A 23,250-nucleotide genomic window follows, 5' to 3' on the forward strand; every position below is an offset into this window, starting at 1 on the left:
TTAAGTGTCCGACTCCCGATTTCGGCTCAGGTCATGATCGCACAGTTTGTGGGTTGCGCTGATAGTGCGGACCTTGCTTGGGATTGTCTCTCCCTCTCTGTCTGCCCCCCTAATTTTTTCTCTTTCTCTCTCAAAATAAATAAACTTTAAAAAAATCACCAAGGAAGTGAGTATAACTAGAGAGAAGAACCGAGCCCTGGGGCACTCCAGCTCTACTAGCCTGGGAGAAGAAAAAATGAGCAAAGCAGGATAAAAAGGAACAACGAATAAGATAGGAAGAAAACAAGAGTGTGGTGTCCTGGAAGCCAAGTAAAGGGAGTATTCCCAAGAGGAAGGCAGTGATAACTGTGTCAGCTGCTGCAGAAGGTCAAATAAGAGAGGACTGTGAAGGTCAGTGTGGGTGAAGTCTCCTGGAATCGAGCTTGACTGAAATAGCTTTAGAAGACCAAGAAAGGACAGGAATTGGAAAGAGCAACGGTAAACAACTCTTTCAAGAGTTGTTCTCTTTCTCAAGGAGAAAAGAGAAGCAAAGGAATGGAGCGGTAACTGCTGGGAAAAAAGGAATTGAGATTTTTTGTTTTTTTTTTTAAGATGGAAGAAATAGCAGCGTGTCTGCATGCAGTGAGAAAGATCTAGTAAAGAGAGTAAAATGATAATGGCGGCCAGGGGAGAATTCTCGAAACAAGACTAGAGCAACTGGGAAGTAGTGTTCAGGTGAGGGAGTGGCTTCCCAAAGGAATAAAGAACTGAAAGGTTTACAATCTTCTCTAGGGTGGAGTCTGTGTTGCTTAAGGCAAAAAAGCGAATTTTTAATTGGTATCAGGGAAGGAATTTCAGGAGATAGGGTGGCCTTTTTCACCTACCTCCCTGGAAGACACTTGTAATGACATCATTCCGATCAGGATGCCTTAAGAATGTAGAAGATTAGAGGCAGATGAGAATCAGAAATAATAATCATCTTTAACAATAAAGTGGTTGCGACCAAAGTTCTATTTTATTTTAAATTGTACTGTTTCCCCACCTAGTGGTGAGAAGTCAGCTAGCTACATTTTCTGCTGTTACTCAGGCATCTGAAGAGAAACTGAAACCCGTCGAAAGAGCTCGTGTATCATTATTAGTGCTCAGGTCAACATCTTTTAGTGTAACACGTTTCTTGGCACCATCGTTAAAGATTAACTATAATTTTAACAGCATAACTAATTCTTCATGTGAAGACAGAACCAACGGTTGAATATTTTGGTATACAAAACAAATTCCATGATTATTAATAGCAACGAGACAGGAAAAGTGAAGTAATAAGAAATAATAAATAATGGGAAGTGACTAAGGTTGGAAGAGGGAGAAGTTCAACAGTTCTTACCGTGAGATCACTCGTAGCCCGCTTCAGAGTTTATTGGCTCTAAAATCAGACGAAAAGTCAGAACTTACACCATTATAACATTTTATTAGTTATAAATTCTTAACATTCTCTGGAATTTGAGACTTGCCCTATCAGACGGGCACTCCCGGGTGGTCTTACCTAGCTCCATTTAGAAAGCACTGGCTGAAGCGAGTCGTACTTTTTATAAGTCCTCCTGCGTTCAATACAGGAAGACATGTTCCAGAGAAAAGTTCACAGAGATTTTATTCTCAGCAACAGCAGGTATAGAACAAAGTGTTGTGTGACTTTCTTCTTTAAAAAACACAAACAAAACCAACAATTAAAAGCTAAAGTCATGAATAGCAAATAAGATATAAAGGTCAACAGCTTTACATCTTTAAAAGTCAGGAAATAGAGCACATTAGAGCTTTCTAAAAATGATGGACCTGATACTGAGTTAACCTTGCCTTTCCTATGTAATTCTGCACGCCACAGTGTGAAACTAAAGAACTCATGAGAGGTCCTCGTGAACAGACACAGGGTTATAACAACCGATAAACTTCCTTTTCTTCTTTACCTGCTCCCTCTGCTTACAGTCTGTGCCACTATGGGTTGTGACTGGTTTCATTGTTTGCCTCCAGGGGCAGAGTTTCTCAAAGCCTGCAGCACTATTTTTTTGTTTTTTAAATAATTGGTGACTATTTTTTTTAAGTTTTTACTTATTTATTAGAAAGAGAGAGAAAGAGAATGAGCAGGGGAGGGGTAGAGACAGAGGGGGACAGAGGATCTGAAGTGCAGTCCGTGCTGACAGCGAGGGGCCCAATGCAGGGCTTGAACTCACAAACCTTGAGACTATGACCTGACCCAAAGTCGAGGCTTAACTGACTGAGCCACCCTTTCGACCCAGCAACAGTTTAATCTCGGTTTATTCATGACATTCACCTACCTCGTGTTTTTCCCTTTTATTCTTCATTCTCATTCTTCTACGATTTCATATCTATTGAACATTTGCATGTTATATATGGTGAATTCAGACTTATATAAACTAACATCTACATGCTATCGTGTTAGGTCTATGAACCAATGTGTGCATGCAAACATTATCTGTAAGTGATTAATGGTTTGTATAAACATGCAGCCACATATGTATGAAAGTGCTATGCAGATACTCTCCATTCTGCACATATTTGTTACTCATCCACCCAAGTGTTTTAGGAAGTAAGCGCAAGTCCAGTAGTCCTTTTGACTTAATTTTTTTTTTTCAAAAATGATAATAAACAGGGGCGCCTGGGTGGCTCAGTCGGTTATGTGTCCGACTTTGGCTCAGGTCATGATCTCGCGGTTCGTGAGTTCGAGCCCCACATCAGGCTCTGTGCTGACAGCTCAGAGCCTGGAGCCTACTTCCAATCCTGTGTCTCCCTCTCTCTCTGTCCCTCCCCCACTCACACTCTGTCTCTCTCTCACTCTCAAAAATAAATAAACGTTAAAAAAATTTTTTTAATGATAATAAACAATTCACTTTCATAACAAAAGTTAATGGGGACAAAATTAATTCATCAGAAAAAATCAAAGTCTTATTCATGACTGGAATTATTCTAATAGCTTTCTAAAAATGATAGTCAGTCATAATAATAATAATAATAATATAATAATAATAAACTAATAATAAACTAGCAAAGTGGCAATCTCTTTCATCAAGGGGATTATAGTCTCATAGTAGGAAGAGACACTCGCAAGCAATTGCTCTATAATTATAGTAACACAGAATAATCAGTATAATGAAGCAATGTATGACACATAGAAGCAGCAACCACGTGGGCTGAAGGCATCGGAGAAAACTTCACAGAGGAGGGAATGTTTAAAGAGAGCCTTAAAGATTAAGGAGGGCCATAAGCAGATGATGAGAAGAAAGATTATCCTAGAAAAGGAAAAGAAAGCAAGCTAAGCACAGAGCAACAAGAAACCAGAGTGTTCAGAGAGTGAGTCGGTATTAATACATGAAAAGAAGATGAGAGAAGAAATAGCCACTGGGGTGGCTCAGTTGGTTAAGCATCTGACTTAGCTCAAGTTATGATCTCATGATTCATGAGCTCAAGCCCCACGTCGAGTTCTGTGCTGACAGTTCAGAGCCTGGAGCCTGCTTCAGATTCTGTGTCTCCCTCTCTCTCTGCCCCTCCCCCACTCACCCTCTGTCTCTGTTTCTGTTTCAAAAATAAACATTAAAAAGTATTTTTAAAAAAAAAGAAGAAACAGGAAAAACAAAACTGTAAAAGAATAGGGCTGGGCATAAGAACTTTGTATACCATGAAAGGGGCTGTAAATTTTATTCTGTAGAATGTCAATGTATTTTGACGTCTAAGGTATTTATGTCTTGTGCTTTTAATTAATACTCAATTCATTAAATTTAATAAGGCAAAAGTCTAATTTATTTTAGGTACTTAAGTTCACATAATATAACTTGCTATCTTATTTATACATCTAGTAATTTTTATTTAATAAGAACAATTACTTTCAGGGGGATCATTGATTAATGATTAGACAACTCAGGTTAAATTCTTTCAAATGGATACTTACGTTAAAAAATTTAGTTTTAATTACCCCCTTACATGTTTTACGTTGCATGGATAAATCTATATATTGAATTTTTTTAAGCATTTGAAAAACCTGACTGAACAAATTTAATAACTGCAAATCCTCTCAAGAACTTAAGTGACTCTTACAAATCTGTTAAAGCACATCCAGTTCTCTTAAATGTTCACTTGTATTTTCTATGGGATTTTTCTTATATTTTTTAAGAAGCATATTTAGTTTGAAAAAATTTATAAAAGGTGAATATGTAAAAGGCAGAGAGAAGAGTAAACTGAACCTCCATGTCCCCTATACCAACTTCAACAATTATAAATTTATCACTAGTCTTGTTTCATCAATACCCCTACCCACTTCCCTCTTTCATATTATTTTTAAGCTAATACCAAATATTCATAAATATTTTAGTAGGTATCCCTAAAAATTAGACTTTATATAATAATATAAAAATCAAGTCCATGTTCAAATTTCCAGTTGTCTCTTAAATTGAATGTGTGTATGGTTTTTTAAATTTGTTTGAAGAAGAATCCATATAAAGTCTGCACATTTTCATTGGCTTATAAGTTGGTAATTCTCTTTGAAGCTACAAGTCTACCCTCTATAACTATATTTATCTATTTATTGCAATTTATTTGTTGAAGAAATCAAGCTCTTTGAGGGGACTATAATTATCCATAGTCTAGATCTTGCTGAATGCTTTCCTATAGTTTAGCTTGTATGTTCCTCTATTTCCTATAAATTGGTAGTTGGAGGTAAAGGTAGCTTGACCAAATTTAGTTCTAGTTTCTTTGGTCAGATTACTTCCTAGGTGATGGTATATTCTTTTATCAGGAGGCTGTAAAGTCTGGTTGACTCTCCTTTTTTGTTATGAGAAGCCATTGACACTCAATATTGACACAAAGAATCCATACTTTTCAACTACACTAAAAAGTCTAAATAACAAATTTTAGTTTGACACATCTAATTAAATATTTGCTAGTGTAACAAATCTCTTAAATATTACAAACATTTAAAATATTGAACACTGGGGCACCTGGGTGGCTCAGTCGGTTGGCAATCTGATGTCAGCTCAGGTCATGATCTCACGGTTTGTGAGTTTGAGCCCCATGTTGGGCTCTGCAGTGACAGCTCGGAGCCTGGAGCCTGCTTAGGATTCTGTGTCTTTCTCTCTCTGCCCCTCCCCTGCTTGTGTTCTCTCCTCTCTCTCTCTCAAAAATAAATAAACATTTGTAAGTAAATAAATAAATAAATAAATAAACAAATAAATAATATTGAACATAGTAGGTTCATTGTCCCCATGACTGTAAAACTTGTTTCACAAATTTTTGTACCACGGGTTTGACTTACTTCATCATTTCCGTATTTTATTCTGAATTTTTCAAGGACCAAAAAAAATCACTAAGGGAAACAAGTGTCTTGTCATCATCAAGTTAATGAATTGATTAATTGGGCCTTTACACTTAACCTAAATTAAAAACTAAGCATATATAAGTTAAATTTTTAAATTTCAATTTGTTTAAAAAGTAAGTTTATTGGATCAACAATCGATGACCACATATGTTTACCATCCCGGGTAGAGACTGAGACACGTATCTATGGCAATTCTTCCTGAGCCTCAAGTGTGCCCACCGAGCTTGTTTGATGATCTAAGGGATAACGAAGCATTTCCAGCCCAGATTCTTCAATGGGGTTGGCTTTGTAACCAGCATCTTTTGGGTTCTTTAAGAGGCTTGAGTAGTGAACATGAGAGTGATATAATCACATTTGCATTAGAAAATGTTGGCAGTGGTGTGGAGAAGGGACTGTAAGGATGGAGAAGATGGAGAGCAATGCTCATCACTGGAAGCCAAGGCAGATGGCTACTGCAAGAGTCCACACTAGAGATAATAGAACTCTCTTCACCCGTCTACCAGGAAAGAGGAGAGAGATGGAGAGTGGGGCCGTGAATTAGAGGAGACATTAAATACGTGGAACAGACAGACCATGATTAACTTGGTGAGGGACTGAAGAAGAGTGAGCAAGAGGATGCCTTTAAGGCTTAGGTGGATATGTGGAACTGTGGTGCCATTCACTAAGATAAGAAACCTAGTAGGAAAAACAGGTTTGTGCTGGGACAGAAGAGGAAAGCCTCTGTTTCTGCGATGTTAATGTAGCACTGGCTGTGGAATATCCAAGATGTGTGTATGTGAGTCTGAAACTCAGAAGAGAGGCCTGCCCTGGAGATGTCAATACGGAAATCACCAACACTAAGAGAACAAGTGCAGCTATGGGCATATATGAGGCCATTCAGGGACAGGGGTAGAGTGGAAAAAGAAAGGAAACCAAGACCAGAACACAAAGGAATATCATCACTTAAAGGGGGAAGTCAGAGGCAAGTAAACCCACAAAGGAAATTGTGGGATGGTGGTTAGAAATACAAGTGAGCCGGGAGAGATCTCTTACGGAAACAAAAGAGACTCCAGGAAAGCAAAATTGCCAATACTGTTAAGGGCCACAAAGTAATCATGTAAGATTATCATGGAGAGGTATCCAGTGGATTTGGTAAGTAAGTTCTTTAAGAGTGGTTTCAGCGAAGGATTGGCAAAAGAAGCCAGAGGGTAGTCATGAAGAAATGAGCAAGAGAAAAAGAAGTCAAGTCTGTGAGTCCATACAGCCTTCTCCATGTTGGCTGGGAAAGAGAGGACTATCTGTATCTGTGGTAATGTGGAGAATTGAGAAAGATAAAGAGAAGATTTTGGACTTTATGAATGAGAGTAACTGGGGCTGAGAGAGAAAACAAAGTATGAGATATTTAGGAATGGGAAGTGAAAGTAGAGGAATAGTAATAATAATATAAAAGATACAATGACACACAGAAGAAAGAAATGGGGCAAAACACTGATAATTTAGATAGAATTCAGAACACAGGTGGAAGGAACTTTGGTAGATAGAAGGTAAGCAAAAGTTGGGTTAAAGGAATATATTTTCTTAAGAATATATTTTCTAAAGAGAATATATTTTCTTGCTCTATTATCTGTGAAATAAGAAACAAGATCATCTGGTTATAGAGGAGGTGAGAGGGACAGGAGATTTGAGGAAAGTAGCGACGGTTTTGAATAGCCTTTGAGAAGGATGATGGGAAAGAAGGTTCATTAGGAAAAGGTATATGAAATTACAGAAGAGTGTTGAGGATAAAGTTGAGATCAAATGTCAATTATTTGTAATATCCAGAATCAGTGAAATGGCAATTTTCTCCAGCTATGCTAATCAACCTGAGCATAAAAAATAGAAAATATAGATGGTTCCATCAATCATTAGGGATTTGTGGGGCCCAGGTACTGATAACTGTGAAGAGCAATTGGAGTGCAGTGGCACTTAGACTCCAAGACACAAATGATGGAAGTAAAGCCAGAAGGAGAACCTCTGGAAAGAAGGAGTCAAGGATTAGAACTGATTCTCTTTGGCATCTATACCATAAAACCAATCAAATGCCTTCAGAATCCCAGAATTGAATTATTTATATACTTCCATTTTAACAGAAGACATATTACTACCCCGAGGCAATGGATTGATTATATGTGTCCACTGTGAATGGACAGAACTGTCCTCAAGCTCCCCTATTCTTTTTTTTTTTTTGCCTCAGTAGCAGCATAAATATGAGGCTAAAGCCCATTCTAATAACTTCTGAAGTTTTAAATCAGAGCAGAAGTTAAAGACAAAAGAATAATTTAAAATATGATCCTTTTAGTCTTTTTCCTTTTTCATTGTACGGCGAGCATCTATTTGCTCCATTTTTACTTTTTCTTCTTTCTTGTTTTCAGAAGCGCTGTACATGAAGAAAATCAAGATAGTGTCATGCACTCTGATGGTAAGAGGCACAAAGATATTTTATTTATTTATTTGTTACCTCAGATACAGAAGTGTGAGTTAATCATTTGGATAGGATCATTATTGGGCCATTGTCATCACTGGTCCCTGCAAAACCACTCTCTTGTTTTACTTATGTGTGTATTCCATTTTATCTCCATGATCCCTTCCCTTTCCTCTGCTTCCCTTACCAGAGACAAATATTTTAATACATTTAATGTGTGTGTGTGTCTGTTTGTACATATTCTTTGCATACTGTTGTATGTGTGTATGTATTTGAATTTACATAAACAGTATGTTAGAACTCACTCTGCTCTTTTTTTTACACTCAGCATAATATGTTTTACGGGTCCCACCCATGTTGCTATATGTATATTTAATTTGTTAACTACTGTATAGTACTCCATGGTATGTATCCTATGCATTTTCATTTTACTTCCAGTTCACTGGTACTTACAAATAATAATTCAGTGTACATTCTGGTCCATATTTCCATGTGGACCTCCAAGAGACTTTCTTTAAAGTATATATATCCAGTAGTGGAATGGCTGTTTGTAAGCTATGGAATATTCATGGAATATTCTAGTACTATGGAATTAGGAGTAGAGTGCTCTCCAGAAAAGCTGCATCTGTGTGTACTCACATCAGCAGGGCATGAAGATTCCAAGATGCCTACCTTTCACCAGTGCCTGGTATTATTTAGCTTTCCAATTGTTTTGAGTCTTATATGTATAAAATAATATCTCACTTCATTTTCATGTCTCTGCTTGCAGTTGAGTCTGGGTACTTCAGTTGTGTATTAGCCTTTGTGTTTTCCTCTTCTGTAACTTGCCACTTCATATCCTTTGACCACTTTTTTCTTAGAGTTGGTATCCTTTCCCGGCTGACTTTCAGGAGCTCCTCTGTATTTCAGATATTAATCTCATGTCGGTTGCAGAAATTGCAACTATCTTCTCTCATCCTATCCATGGTCAATTAACCCAAGCTTCCCATCACCGAACATAAATAAATTTTGATGTAATCAAATTAATTAAATTCTGCATTGTAATTTGTTTTAAAGTTTTACTTAAGTAGTCCTATCCCTAAAAAATAAAACTATTATCTTCCTCTTTCTTCTATGAACTTTATCCCTTATATTTGAGTCTTTTCTCCTTATATTTGCAGAGTACCTTTGAGGAATTAGTAGAAATCCAGATTTATTGCCTCACCTAGGGAACCATTTTTCCCATTACCATATTTCGAAATCCATCATTTTCTCAATAATTTCTAATGCCATCTTTATACTCCATTAACTCTACAGCTGTCTATATGTCTATCCATGTATGTGTGTGTATTTGTGTGGGCGATACATGTGTATGAAAGAGTATACGTAAATTTATGCATCCGTCTCTGAGTTTTCTGCTGTATTTCATTGGTCTATGTGTTTCTGTACCAACCCCACACTGTTTTTATTATTGTTGCTCTAGATTATGTCTTAATATCTAATAATTAGGTGATACTACTAAACACTTGGATAGTAAAGGATCTTTTTTAAAAAAATTAACTTTGGGGCACCTAAATGGCTCAGTGGGTTAAGCGCGCATCCTACTTCGGCTCAGGTCATGATCTCATGGTGGGCTTGAGCCCTGCATTGGGCTCTGTGCTGACAGCTCAGAGCCTGGAGCCTGAAGCCTGCTTCAGATTCTGTGTCTCCCTCTCTCTCTGCCCCTCCCCTGCTTGTGCTCTGTCTCTTTCTCTCTCTCTCAAAAATAAGTAAACATTAAAAAGAAGAAGAAGAAGAAGAAGCAACTATCAGTTTAAAAAAAAACTTAATTAACTTTATTTGCTTGATACATGGAAACAAATCCTTGGGAACAAATAAGTCAAAAAGAACAAACCAGTTGTGATTTTCTGGTAATACCTTTGTTCCACATTAGCCCACAAAACCAAATGTGCATGCCTTTCACAAAGAGGTTAAAATGTCTTCATTATTTTTTGGCTTTTGCGTTATTTTATGAAAGCCAATGAAATGGTTTTACAATGAAATTACAAGTATCAAAGAGGCCATAGTAAAGATCTAATCCACATATTCTATTTTGTACTTCTATGTGTTTTATAGAGCATAAGTTCTGTTAGATTATGAACAGTTTTGGATAGATTATGTCTAATAATTCTGTAGTAAACTGCTTTTTAATTAAAGTATATTGAATTTTACTCTTTTTTTAAAACCTTTTAGGTACTGGAAACCTAGATGAGGTCAGTTTTTTTCCCCCTTCTTATATTGTATTGCTTAACTAAAATATTTAACCATTCCTGTAATTTATGTTCTATTGATATAAACCAGCAAATCAAAATTGTTATGGGTAATAATGATATTTTTCAATGTATAATATTACTTCATCTAAAATTCTTGGGACATTAAACACCAAACATTACATTGACTCACAGTAATTTTGTAGCACTGAACGTAAACTTAAGTCTGGCTGGACATCTGAATTATATAGCAGAATATAAAATAAGATCTTTTTGTGCTTACTTTTCCAGTGTATCTCTTTAAGGGAAAAAATATTTTAAGCAAGACAAATTTACATACACTTACATTTATGATTGTTTTACTAGGTATTTGATCAATGTAATATGTGTATGTTCCCTTTTTTAGGAATTAAAATTAATCATTATTAATGTTTTTCTTGGCAGGAACAAGAGAGTGAAGGAGAAACCTATGAAGACATGTATGGGTTACATTTTTTACCGTGATTTTTCTGCCTAAAATGAATATTATGATTTGTATGAGGGAGAATAGATGGATATTCAACACTAAGGGGAAAAAGCTTTATTGTTCAAATGGCTGGCATATAATGATAACCTTTATTTCAATACAAAGGACTAAAGATTCTTTATTTGCCTAAGAATTTCATGGAAGACTCTTAAAAATGTTGTTCTGTGAGAGGCCAGAGACTCGCAGCTACTGGATAGACCACAGGCAGGGAATCACGGAGCTAGGAATCTGTATTTCTTGTGCTCAGTGTGTCCTTGGACAAATGAATTCATTTGTATGTTACAACTCCCCCATCGAGGCAGTGCTCCACCTCACCAGGGTGCTCTGAGAAATAATTTACCACAGCATCAGATGGCAAAGTGTCAACCTGCTACAGCAGAAAGATGTTTAAAAGAATAGCTCCAAAACAGGCTTCCCCATAGCCCAGGACTAAGAAATGTCTTGGAAAGTGAGTGAAAGGAGAAAGAAATATGTTATTTTCTCTCTTGTTGATTCAAATGTCTTAATTTGCTCTACCTAGTTCTTAAGCAGTGAATTCTGACTAAAGTTTCTGAGCTAAGGTTTGCATGTATGTACATGTGCATGCCCTGTACCTGGGAGTGCATGCACGTGAAGGGGTGGGGGCGGAGATCAATTCTATTCATGCCCATATGCAGAAAGAACAGGGTCTTTATATATACGCAGTGTCTTCCGCTTGCTGGCACAGGGTGTAAGTGGAAACAGAGCCTTTGGCAGGTATCCCCACTTGTATGCCTCCTACTGGTTTTAAGAACAATCTCACACGCTCAGTAATTTTGACAACTCCTGGCTTTTCACCTTCGTCTATACTTGAGATACTGTCTCCTGGATATGTGAGCCATAACACATCAATGCTCGCAAGTGCCAAAACAACTTAACAATTTTTATCCACAGAGAAGCAACCAAAGAAAGAGAGAAAAAAAGGGAAAAGGAGGAAAAGAAGAGATTAGAACTGGAGAAAAAGGAACAGAAAGAGCGAGAAAAGAAAGAACAAGAAATAAAGAAGAAATTTAAAGTAAGAGCTTGCTTGCTGATGGGTAAAAAAAGAGTGATCTCTATGATTTTCACGCAAAAGGGGCACCACACCATTCTTGAAAACTTACATGGTGGAAGAATTACTTAGTTATTGTTTCCTTAAAAAGTAACTACCTTCATAACAGTAATTATCTTACCCAATATGCCTCCTTATCCCTGCACTAAAAATGTAATATGATACAATATGGTGGCTTATGATTAGTGGGCACCCAGGAAATTTTCTGTTGATTGAGTGAGTGAATACTCATTGCTCAAACACTTCTTGACTCTCAAGATTTCATATTTGTTATTAACCTACTTATACTATGAGCTTGGACCACACACGTAAGTATCCTTGAGGCAGGTATCACAATGGTATAAGGGACGTAAATGTCTCTGGATGAACCAGACCTGTCTCAGAATAAAGTTTCTATGAACTACTCCCACTGCTGGTATCTAGACCTGACTTACATTTTTGCCTTTATTTCTAGCTTATGTACTTGTTGACTTCTGATACCCGCTATTTCCCATCCCGCTTTTCCCACCTAGATTTCTGACCTCTTTCTTTTCGGACCCCTGATTTCTAATTTCTACCACCATCACTAAGCTTGTAGGCTATCCTCTTTGGGCTACACCGTCTTTGATGACATGGCCCATCTGGCATGGGTCTGGTGTGTCAGCTATATTTAAGGTGACTGTATTACCGAACTATTCTTCACTATAAAAAAGACTCATGTCAAGGTTCTTTTAAACATTTAATTCCCCTAGAACATTTAATATATGGTTTCAGCTATAAAAATTTTGATTTCTATATAACTCCCCAGTATATTTGTTGTATTAAAAGAAAGGTTCGGGGCACCTGGGTGGCTCAGTCGGTTGAGCGTCTGACTTCAGCTCAGGTCATGATCTCGCGGTCCGTGAGTTCGAGCCCTGCGTCAGTCTCTGTGCTGACCGCTCAGAGCCTGGAGCCTGTTTCAGATTCTGTGTCTCCCTCTCTCTCTGACCCTCCCCCGTTCATGCTCTGTCCCTCTCTGTCTCAAAAGTAAATAAACATTAAAAAAAAAAAGGTTCAACAGCATGGTGCAAGAAAAACATAAAGCAGCTTAGAGTCAAGTGGACAGATGTGGATTCAAATTCCAGTTGTACATGTGAATTATGTGATTGTGGACATATGATTAAACTTGTTTGAATCTCAGATTCTTATGTCTTTGAATCTCAGATTCTTATTCTTAGAATAAATGGTATCTCTCCTGAAAATTTGTTGTGGAATTAAATAAAATAATGTACATAAGGCACTATATCTACCAAAGTTCTCGTTAAATTTTGAAAAAGCCTACTATATATAAGTAAAATTAGGTATGAATAAATATGAATGTTAAGACATTTAACTCATACAGACGTATGGGTACCAATGTTCATATTTTCCAAGTGGCAAATATGAAAAATTAATTTCTTAAAAAAAAGTCTTCATAACAGGGGCGCCTGCGTGGCTCAGTCAGTTAAGTGTCTGACTCTTGCTTTCAGGTCAGGTCATGATCTCACAGTTTGTGAGTTACAGCCCCACGTTGGACTCTGTGCTGACAGTACAGAGCCTGCTTGGGATTCTCTCTGTCCTTCTCTCTCTGCTGCTCCCCCCCCGCCTCAAAATAAATAAATAAACTTAAAAATTTTTTCATAACACATTTTTAAGAAGGTACTTTGTAATTTTGAAAGAGTTATGTGAAGTTTTTTCTTGCGTTTCCTTTGGAGAAATCAATTTTGCATTGTTTCACTCATTCACTCAAATAAAATTTCTTAGTAAGAAAAAATACAGTATGGAAATCATACCACTAAAATATGAATTCAAAGTTTGTAAAGACTAGGACTTCACAAGCTATATTCCTTCCACAAAAATGTTAATACATGCTAAAATTAAAGAAATTAAATGTGAGAACTGTTACACAGCACCATATTTCATTAATTCTAAAGTATAAAATATTTCACATTTTAAAATTCTGAAATAATGCATCTTAACATCATTGATGTAACATAATTTAAATTAAGCTATTTCTCAGTGATACGTAATTGATGATATGTCTCACAATTCATAGCATCATGAGTTCAATAAAACGAGGCAGAACTTCAAAAATCACAATGCATATTTGCATATCGAAAGATCTAAGAAATTATGTTGGAAAGATACACATTTAGGATTAGGAGTTTAGGACTCATGTTCTAAACTAGATTACAGTAGTTCGTCTTATCCAAGGGGATACATTTCCAGACCCCCAGTGGATGCCTGAAAACATGGATAGTACTGAACTCTATATATACTATGTTTTTTCCTACACACATATACCTATGATAAAGCTCAATTTATAAGTTAGGCACAGGAAGAAAGGAACAATAACTAACAAGAAAATAGAACAATTGTAACACTCTCCTGTAGTGAAAGTTATTGAATGTGGTCCATCTGCTTCTCTCAAAATATCTTACTGTCCTTCACTCACCCTTCTTATGACGATGTGAGACAATAAAATTCCCACTTGATGAGATGAAGTGAGGTGAATGACTTAGGCGTTATGACATAGCATTAGGCCACTACTGATCTTCTGACAATAGGCCAGAAGGGCAATCATCTGTTGCTAGACCATGGTGCACCATGGGTGGCTGAAACCCCAGAAAATGTAACCACAGACAAGGGAGGAGTACTGCGTTCTGCTGTGAAGGAACCACTATACTATCCAGTATATTAAGTTGAAAAACCTCACGTAACAGGGGCATCTGGGTGGCTCAGTCAGTTAAGTGTCTGACTCTTGATTTTTGGTCAGGTCACGATCTCACGAGTTCATGGGATTGAACCCTGCTTTGAGCTCTGTGCTAACAGTGTGGAGCCTGCTTGGGATTTTCTCTGTCTTCCCTGCTCATGCTTGTACTCTCTCTCTCTCTCCCTCCCTCCCTTTCAAAAATAAATAGATAAACATTTTAAAAAGTAAACTAATAAAAAGTTGAAACTTTACATAACACTTGTTTGCTATTTTTTATTTACAAAGCTATTTCTAGAATGTTATCTTGTTTATAGCAGGTAATGTCTACTCTAAGTTTATAGACAGACAACACCACAAGGTGAAAGAAGGAAGGAAGGAAGGAAGGAAGGAAGGAAGGAAGGAAGGAAGGAAGGAAGGAGAGAAAGAGAGAAAGAGAGAAAAAGAAAAAAAAAGAAAATGCTTTTCCCATAAGTGTAGCTCACAACCACTCACCATCTTCCCTTCCCTTTGCTGTTTGAAGCCTGAAAATAACCATGAGAATAACTACACAATGCAAACATGGAAAAACCTCCATCTACCAAGCAGACCACCATCATATCCCCTAAAAACCATGGCATCCAGTGTGTATTGTCTTACATAAATCGTATTTCGTTATTAGTGGCTTCCTCTGCAAGCCTTTCACAGATTTCTAAGGTCAACAGATGACTGCTACTCTCTCCTGGACCCCAAGCACATGCTTACCTGTTCTTTGCTGGTTCTGCCTCACCACTGTGATTTTCCCCTACCACGTCTTATAAGAACATTCGTTAGATGATATTCACCTTCAGTGCCTAATTCAAACCATAAATGTTGTAAATAGGCTGGTCGGCAAGTTGCTTTCAAAACTGCATTCCTAAAAGATTTTCCGAAGAGTAAGGAAGCCTATTGTGATGTCCCCCCTTCTTTGCAGCTAACAGGCCCTATTCAAGTCATCCATCAAGCAAAAGCTTGCTGTGATGTCAAAGGAGGAAAGAATGAACTGAGCTTCAAGCAAGGAGAGCAAATTGAAATAATCCGCATCACAGACAACCCTGAAGGAAAATGGCTGGGCAGAACCGCCAGGGGGTCATGTGAGTACAAATTTTCCCATGACATCTCCAAATGTTGTTGTTGTTGTTTTCTTTTTTTAAGACATTCTGTTAAGTTAGGAGTATTTTACAGGGTGGACAAAAATAGGAAGATTGAAAACAACATTGACATATCTTCATTTCATCTGCATTGTCTTTTTACTGGGGAACAGTGTAAATATTTGTTTTATTCCAAGGAGAAACAAAGGGCATTGGGTTCCTCACTGATGTTAAAAGGTGAAAAAATGAGTCCTGTGAGTCACTGTGGAATCTTTAAAATAGACTCTAGGCTTATCCCAAACCACAACAGCATAAGACTTTGACGAAGTCCAGTCAAATGTGTCTGCGTCGGAAGTCTATAAATCAGGAGTCAAGCAAAGAAATGAAGGGAAAGATGTGCAGATGTGCAATTGATATTCTGTCTACAACTCTGAGATATTGAAACTACAGTTGCCTGACAATAAATCCTTCTTCCTCTCGGTAGACGGTTATATTAAAACAACTGCCGTGGAGATTGACTACGACTCCCTGAGGCTGAAGAAAAGTTCTCTCGGTGCTCTTTCATCAAGACCGATTGGAGATGACCAGGAGGTATATGATGATGTCGCAGAGCAGGATGATATTAGCAGGTATGGACAAATACAAATTGTAAAACACGTCAAATTGCTGGCTCGTCAGAGATGGTGTATTTTAAGATCCTAAAATTTTACCTTCCGCGTCTCTTACTGCTTGCCATCCCTGAATACCCTTTTACAGCTACAGGTATTCCAATAGGGGTGAAAGGTCATTTAAAACTCTGTAGTCTTTGGGCGCCTGGGTGGCTCAGTCGGTTGAGCGACCGACTTTGGCTCAGGCCATGATCTCATGGTTTGTGAGTTCGAGCCCCGCATTGGGCTCTGTGCTGACAGCTCAGAGTCTGGAGCCTGCTTCTGGTTCTGTGTCTTCCTCTCTCTCTGTCCCTCCCCTGCTCATGCTCTGTCTCTGTCTCAGAAATAAATAAATATTAAAAAAAATTTAAAACTCTGTAGTCTTTTACTTCACTCTTTGGTTGTATGTATCAAATACTACTTAAAAAAGAATAGTCCATTTGCCAGGTCTTGCCAAATGTGTTAGCATTCCAAAATGCTGTTTACAACGTTTATTTATTTTTGGGACAGAGAGAGACAGAGCATGAACGGGGGAGGGGCAGAGAGAGAGGGAGACACAGAATCGGAAACAGGCTCCAGGCTCTGAGCCATCAGCCCAGAGCCTGACGCGGGGCTCGAACTCACGGACCGCGAGATCGTGACCTGGCTGAAGTCGGACGCTTAACCGACTGTGCCACCCAGGCGCCCCCCAAAATGCTGTTTAATAATAATCATTCTGATTTGATCTTAGGGCTATGCCTAAAGTAAATATGATTTCATAAAAACATGAAGCATGAGATATAAAATTCAGCTCTAAAAATATAAAAATTTTTGCTCTGAAATCCCTGAGTCTAAATGTATTTGTTGTTCTTATTTGAAAACATAACAGAAAAAAAAATGAATTTTAATACACCTCTACTTTGCTCTTTATTTTTAAAAAAACGTTTTTTGCATTTATTTATTTTTGAGAGACAGAGAGAGACAGCATGAGCAGGGGAGGGGCAGAGAGAGAGAGAGGGAGACACAGAATCAGAAGGAGGCTCCAGGTCCGAGCTGTCAGCACAGAGCCCCAGTGCGGGGCACAAACCCACGAACCCTAAGATCATGACCCGAGCCGAAGTCGGACGCTTAACCGACTAAGCCACCCAGGCACCCCCCTACTTTGCTCTTTAAACATAAAAAAGTAAGGGGTGCCTGGGTGGCTTAGTCGGTTGAGCGGCCAACTTCGACTCAGGTCATAATCTCATGGTTCCTGACTTTGAGCCCCACGACGGGCTCTGTGCTGACATCTCAAAGCCTGGAGCCTGCTTCGGATTCTGTGTCTCCCCCTCTCTCTGCCCGTCCCCTGCTTATGCTCTCTCTCTCTCTCTCTTTCAAAAAAATATAAATACATAAACACTTAAAAAAGAAATTTTAAACATAAAAAGCAAAAGCTCAATTCTCTGTGATCCTTGTGAATCAGCAAAGGGTCCAATTTATTTTTCCTGGACCATTCATTCCAGTAGATTGGAATGGACTTCCCTGTAGGAATTATGGGAATGTCTTCCTGGGGCAGAGGAACACAACAAGACATCCTTACTGGAGGAGGCAGGAGGGGAGATTGGCTATCTCCCATGCACTTTTTCTTCCCGTCTTTTCCCTTCTCAGTTCCTCAACTGCCTTTCTCCATCCCTCCTTCTCTGGCTCCTTTTCCCAGCTCTGGTCTTCCCTGTCCCTTCTTCTTCTTCTTGCTTTTCCATTTTCCTTCTTTCATTCCTTCCTCCCTCCAATATCTCCCTTTTCTTGGTAAATCCATAACCCCTTCAAGCTGAAGGTAAAGGAAGATGAAAATCTCCAGCCCACTTAAGAATCCTTGTTTTCTGTGCCCATTTGGTAGAATTGGGAAACATCCACTGTGATCTCAAAACACACAATCTGGGCTAGCTCTTCACTTGGGTAAAAATGGGTCTGCATTCTTCATAACTCAAAGTTCAAAAAAAAAGTTTCAATTATCAAACATTTTTAAAATGTGAAATGATCAAAATAGTAATATACTTATAAAATGTAGGAAGAATTCCATTTCCTTCCTGTAGTTGTTCACTTCATGTCATCAGTTAAATTTGTCATGTTGCTTTCTGGCAGTTTTGTCTTTCTAAATAGACCTGCAATGTCTTCTCCTCGTGTTTTGATATATGTTGCACAATTTGTGGTACATTTAATAAATACTCCATAAATTATGTAACACATATCAAAACATGCCACGTGTGCCCTGGAGTTTACAGATCATAAATTGGCTCTAGTAATCAGAAACACTCTGACCTATTGTAGGGGTTTGTAAATGCCAGTTTTGAGGTGAAAGTTTTAAAAGGCCATATTCTGAGACGTACAAAATTTCCTGTACATGCGTATGTCATTCCATGTCTGTTATCAATGTATATACTTTAGCTTTATTTATTTAAAAAAATTCTCTTATTTTGAGAGTAAAGAACCCCAGTAATATTAATAAATATATATTTATGATATACAAACTCAAGAAAAAATAATAAATCCGTGAAAAGGGGTGATGTTCTTAAAATGAAATATTATTTAACCGTAAGTGGCAACTATTTCCCCTAATTAATACTATTACTTTTTCCATTGTATTGAGTCCATACAGACAGCAACTCTTAAACATGCTCTGATTAGTAAGCATGCAGCAGAAAAAGTATCTTCCATTTAATGAAATGGAGCTGGAGGAGGTGCATGGTTTTAATGTTCAATATCTTAAACAAACATAGCCCCAGAGTATATACTAGCATCTTGCAGCCGGTATGCATATTTTTTTAATTTTTTTAACGTTTATTCATTTTTGAGAGACAGAGAGAGACAGGGCATGAACGGGGAAGGGGCAGAGAGAGGGAGACACAGAATCTGAAACAGGCTCCAAGCTCTGAGCTCTCAGCACAGAGCCTGATGCGGGGCTCAAACTCACGGACGGTGAGATCACGACCTGAGCCGAAGTCAGATGCTTAACTGACTGAGCCACCCAGGCACCCCCCCCCGTATGCATATTTAATAAGAAAACGAAAGAAGAGAAAATGAAAACACAAGTGTTTTTTTTTTTTCTTTTTTTGAAGCTACAGCTGTTGCCTGTGAGATCTCACAACTGAACAGGCTTTGTCCTCAGTAGAACAAGGAAAGATGCTGAGGACAGCCGGGAGCTGCCCCAGCTAGAGTTGGAGAAAGCACCATCCCCTCTTTCCCCTTCTCCAGTAGCCCCCTTTGTCCCCACACCCTGCTCTCCCCTATTCTTCCAGAGAAGGGGGAACTGACTTCGAACTTCAGACTCTGTGAGCAGACAAGACGCTTAGAAACACAGGTCCCGACCGCTGTCTTTCTCCTTTTTTTTCTCAACTAAAGCAATTTCTGTAATAACTAACGAGGCCTTGAAGAAAAGGAAATTACACACACACACATACTTCCCCATCACGTGACAAACTTGCTTCTCTGCCTGCTCCCCAACGTTTTTCCTTGCATTTCTCCTTCCCTTGTTTTCTTCCCTTCTTTCTCACCCTCTCCTCTCCTTACCTCCACTTCAGCTGGTAAGTGCTTTGAATTCCAAACAGACAAGTCTAGGAAATTGAAGAATTGCTCTAAAAAGAAAATGATGTGCGGCAGCTTTGCTCCTGATTATTAAAACCCTGTTCTTTGGGGATTGGTATGAGATTGGTGTTCATTGTCCAGGATGAATTCTAGTTGCCAGGAGTGGCAGCCAACCAAAACTGAAGTTTTCGCATAATCCTGACTGCTTGCTTCATGCTCAAAGGGAAATGGCAGACAAAATGAATGCGAAAACAGTATGCAAGCAAGCGGAGAATATACTTAAACTTCATCAAAAATCAACTCCTTATTTATCTATTAGGACATTTATAGCATGCTTTGCTACAGAGTTCCATTAGTAAGGGCAGGTTTTATTTCTAAATTAACCCATAGATCTGTGTCAGGCCAATCTCCTTTACTCTGACCTTAAGATTGAAGAATCAGATATGAGTGTATAATTAATAATGTATGGTTGTAATATCAGACTGATACCTGTTGGAGGCAGATTATCCAAAGGTCGAAAATGGTGCTTACAGGGAGTGCAGTGAGGTATAGACAAAACAACACTATACAGGAAGGCAGGGCACCAAGGTTCCTATCTCAGCTCTTCAGTTCATTAGAAGTGAGTTTGGTCAAGTCATTCCATTTCTCATTTCCTTTCTGCAAAACAAGGGGATTAAACCAGGCTTCTGAGATTTTTCCAGTTCTCACAATCTACTCTTCCTTTGCTGTAGCACAGCTCACATTTTAGTGGGAGACTGAGGCAAGAAAATAGATGATTATAAAATAGGCAAAATATAGACGTGCCTGGGTTATTCCATCGGTTTATTGTCCAACTCCGGCTCAGGTCATGATCTCACAGTTTGTGAGTTTGAGCCCCACGTTGGGCTCTGTGCTGACAACTCAGAGCTTGGAGCCTGCTTCGGATTCTGTGTCTCCCTCTCTCTCTGCTCCTCCCCCCCTCTCATTCTGTTTCTCTCCCTCACTCAAAAATAAATAAACATCAAAAAAATTTTAATGGGGAAAATATAGAATGTTCTAGAAATAAACAAAAAGTACAGGCAATCTGAATTTAGAAAATCAGGGGCCACATTATATGTAATAATAAGAATAATATTTCATGAGTAAGATTTCCATTTTTTTAGAAATTCTCCCTTTAAAAAAGAATATAATGCTACTGGGCTAAGAGTTAAATGCTCTGGCAATAACATATTAAAAGAAAATTGAATTGAATGCAATAATGGTTCCTGGTGCCTGAGTGGCTCAGTCAGTTAAGTATCTGATTCTTGATTTCGGCTCAGGTCATGATCTCACAGTTTGTGAGGGGAGTTTGAACCCCACATCCAGCTCTGCACTGATAGCATGAAGCCTGCTTGGGATTCTCTCTCCCTCTCTCTGTCCGTCCTCCATGCTGTTTCTCTCTTTTTCAAAATAAGTAAAATATAAAAAGCATTAAAAAAGTAATGGGTTTGTATGATTCCTGGAATAATACTGTTGGTTGGTTGGTTGGTTGTTTTTCATAAATCTATCCATGTATGGAATAGTGTAATAATGTATAAGCTAAAAACTACCTCATGGGAAATGTTAGAAGCAAACATTAACATTGTTTTGAAAACTTTATGTAGTACTCATTTGATCCTTATTAGGTTTGTTTTGTTTTGTTTTTGCCTTGTTACTACTCATCTATTGTGATAAGGAACAATGTCTCTTCCTCTTCACATAAAACATTCTGGTAACTTTTAACTGCAATGTTATTTCTCTCTTGTATAACTGTTCAATACATGTACTTCTCTTCCCAATAGCTACATAATTCATATGCTAATTTAATTTATTTTTTTTTCCTAGCCACAGTCAGAGTGGAAGTGGAGGTAAGCCACAAACTTTTATCAGCAGTTTCTTCAAGTCATCACTACAAGATGCTTTTGTCTGCAAATAATGAAGATTCTATTTGTTTTCCCTCACTTATATCTTGATCAGTATATTTTCCTGAATGTCTCCTCACTATTAATTAAAATTTTCTTACCACCTCCTCCGTCCTCTTTTCCACAGTATTTAACTCTACACTCTATTCAATTTTATTTTTTTTCTCATATTTATTCTTCCCCATCCCTTTTATCTCCAAAGCTCAGCACTCTTTCTACATTTACTAAATTTCATCTCTAAGAATTCCTTTAAAAATATTCAACAAAAAAATTCATTCACCTGTTATCTATGTGAGAATAGGAACATAAAGTTATTTTTAGTTACATGGTTATTAAGAAACTTTTTCTGCAGTTAAATAAGGCGGATTTACTATCAAATTTGAGTGACTATTACCTGACAAAATTATAAAATTAACAGAAGATTCTCTCCCCTTGGCCAATCCACATGAAGGGATGTTCCCACCTCCGCCAGATGATGATATTTACGATGGGATCGAAGAGGAAGATACTGATGATGGGTAAGAATAATCAGTGAATTGCTTCCTTGTAAATTTTTGGATACACTGAAATTTAATGTTGATTTCTGGTTAGAATAAAAAGCAAAATATAGTGTTCCTTATTATAACACCAAAAATTATTTGAATGTTTAATTAATAGCAGTCCTAAGTCAGAAAGTATAATTGCACAACACTTCAGATGAAGTGGTATATTGTTTGAAAGAACCCCAACAAAAAAAGAGAAATGAAAAAGGAATAAAGAATTACCAATGCTGTAGATTCTTTTTCAAACTTTTCCCAATCATTTATTTATCAATCAGTAATCTCTGGAGAGCTTATCTGATGCATGGCTATCCTCCATATAATGATCATAGTTACAGGCAATCCAAATGCACTGAGACCATCTGCTATCTGTGGCAAAACCAGCATAAGACTTAATTCTGTACTTGCTTCAACTTTTATAATGGCATATTTTAAATTTTAAGATCTGTTAATTACTTAATTTTAAACATAACATAAAGCAAAATTGATGTCTAAAACTTAATTTTGACTTAGCTTTCTATTTTAAAACCAAAAGAAATTTCACTAAATAGAAAAAAAGTAACTTACCTACTACTTAACCTAGCACAGCAGTATTCAAAGACTGAGGCCTATAAACCTGAAAGCATCATCTTGTTGATTACAATGAGCAACTTACTGCCTGAATGATCAATGCAGTATAGTTATAAAAAATCTGAATGTCCACCCAATGTCTTCGTGTTCCGCTGATTATTCCATTCTGATCAATGCCTGCATGCTCCTAAGCTCCACACTACAGGTTGAAGAGAAGAGTAATTCGTGGTCCTGGGGGATTTTGAAGATGTTAAAGGGAAAAGATGACAAAAAGAAAAGTATACGAGAGAAACCTAAAGTCTCTGAGTCAGACAATAATGAAGGTTCATCGTAAGAGTCAACCAACCAAATCCAGTGCACAATAACTACACTAATATTAATTTAATCAAATGCTACTAATATTTTATAACCAATAACCAAATTCTGACAGGCTTAAGTCATTTCAATGTTATTTTCCATTAGTCATCTGAGCCTTATTTACTGTGTCACCCTTACACTCAGACATTTACAGAAGAGCACAAAGTCTTCAAAAATCGTCATATGGTTCAAAGATATATTTTGCTTTCCCTACAAACATGCACAGATAATACACACAAATGA

The 23,250-nt window shown here is 37.7% G+C and overlaps 1 protein-coding gene across 8 annotated transcripts in view; it reads left to right on the forward strand.

Moving 5' to 3' along the window:
• Positions 1–23,250, forward strand: part of FYB1 (FYN binding protein 1) — a 166,492-nt gene that overhangs the window by 122,087 nt on the left and 21,155 nt on the right. For 5 of the 8 annotated variants that reach the window (XM_053201301.1, XM_053201290.1, XM_053201297.1 and 2 more), the window contains exons 4-12: positions 7,747–7,793; positions 10,008–10,027; positions 10,469–10,503; positions 11,463–11,583; positions 15,279–15,438; positions 15,920–16,064; positions 21,465–21,487; positions 21,960–22,059; positions 22,843–22,980. In XM_053201301.1, the coding sequence (XP_053057276.1) occupies positions 7,747–7,793; positions 10,008–10,027; positions 10,469–10,503; positions 11,463–11,583; positions 15,279–15,438; positions 15,920–16,064; positions 21,465–21,487; positions 21,960–22,059; positions 22,843–22,980 (789 nt within the window). The remainder of the gene's footprint in view (positions 1–7,746; positions 7,794–10,007; positions 10,028–10,468; positions 10,504–11,462; positions 11,584–15,278; positions 15,439–15,919; positions 16,065–21,464; positions 21,488–21,959; positions 22,060–22,842; positions 22,981–23,250) is intronic. The other 3 variants (XM_027075737.2, XM_053201318.1, XM_027075756.2) reach the window with 3 other exon arrangements.

Source organism: Acinonyx jubatus, chromosome A1 (genome assembly GCF_027475565.1).
Source record: "Acinonyx jubatus isolate Ajub_Pintada_27869175 chromosome A1, VMU_Ajub_asm_v1.0, whole genome shotgun sequence".
In the NCBI taxonomy this organism is placed as follows: Eukaryota; Metazoa; Chordata; class Mammalia; order Carnivora; family Felidae; genus Acinonyx; species Acinonyx jubatus.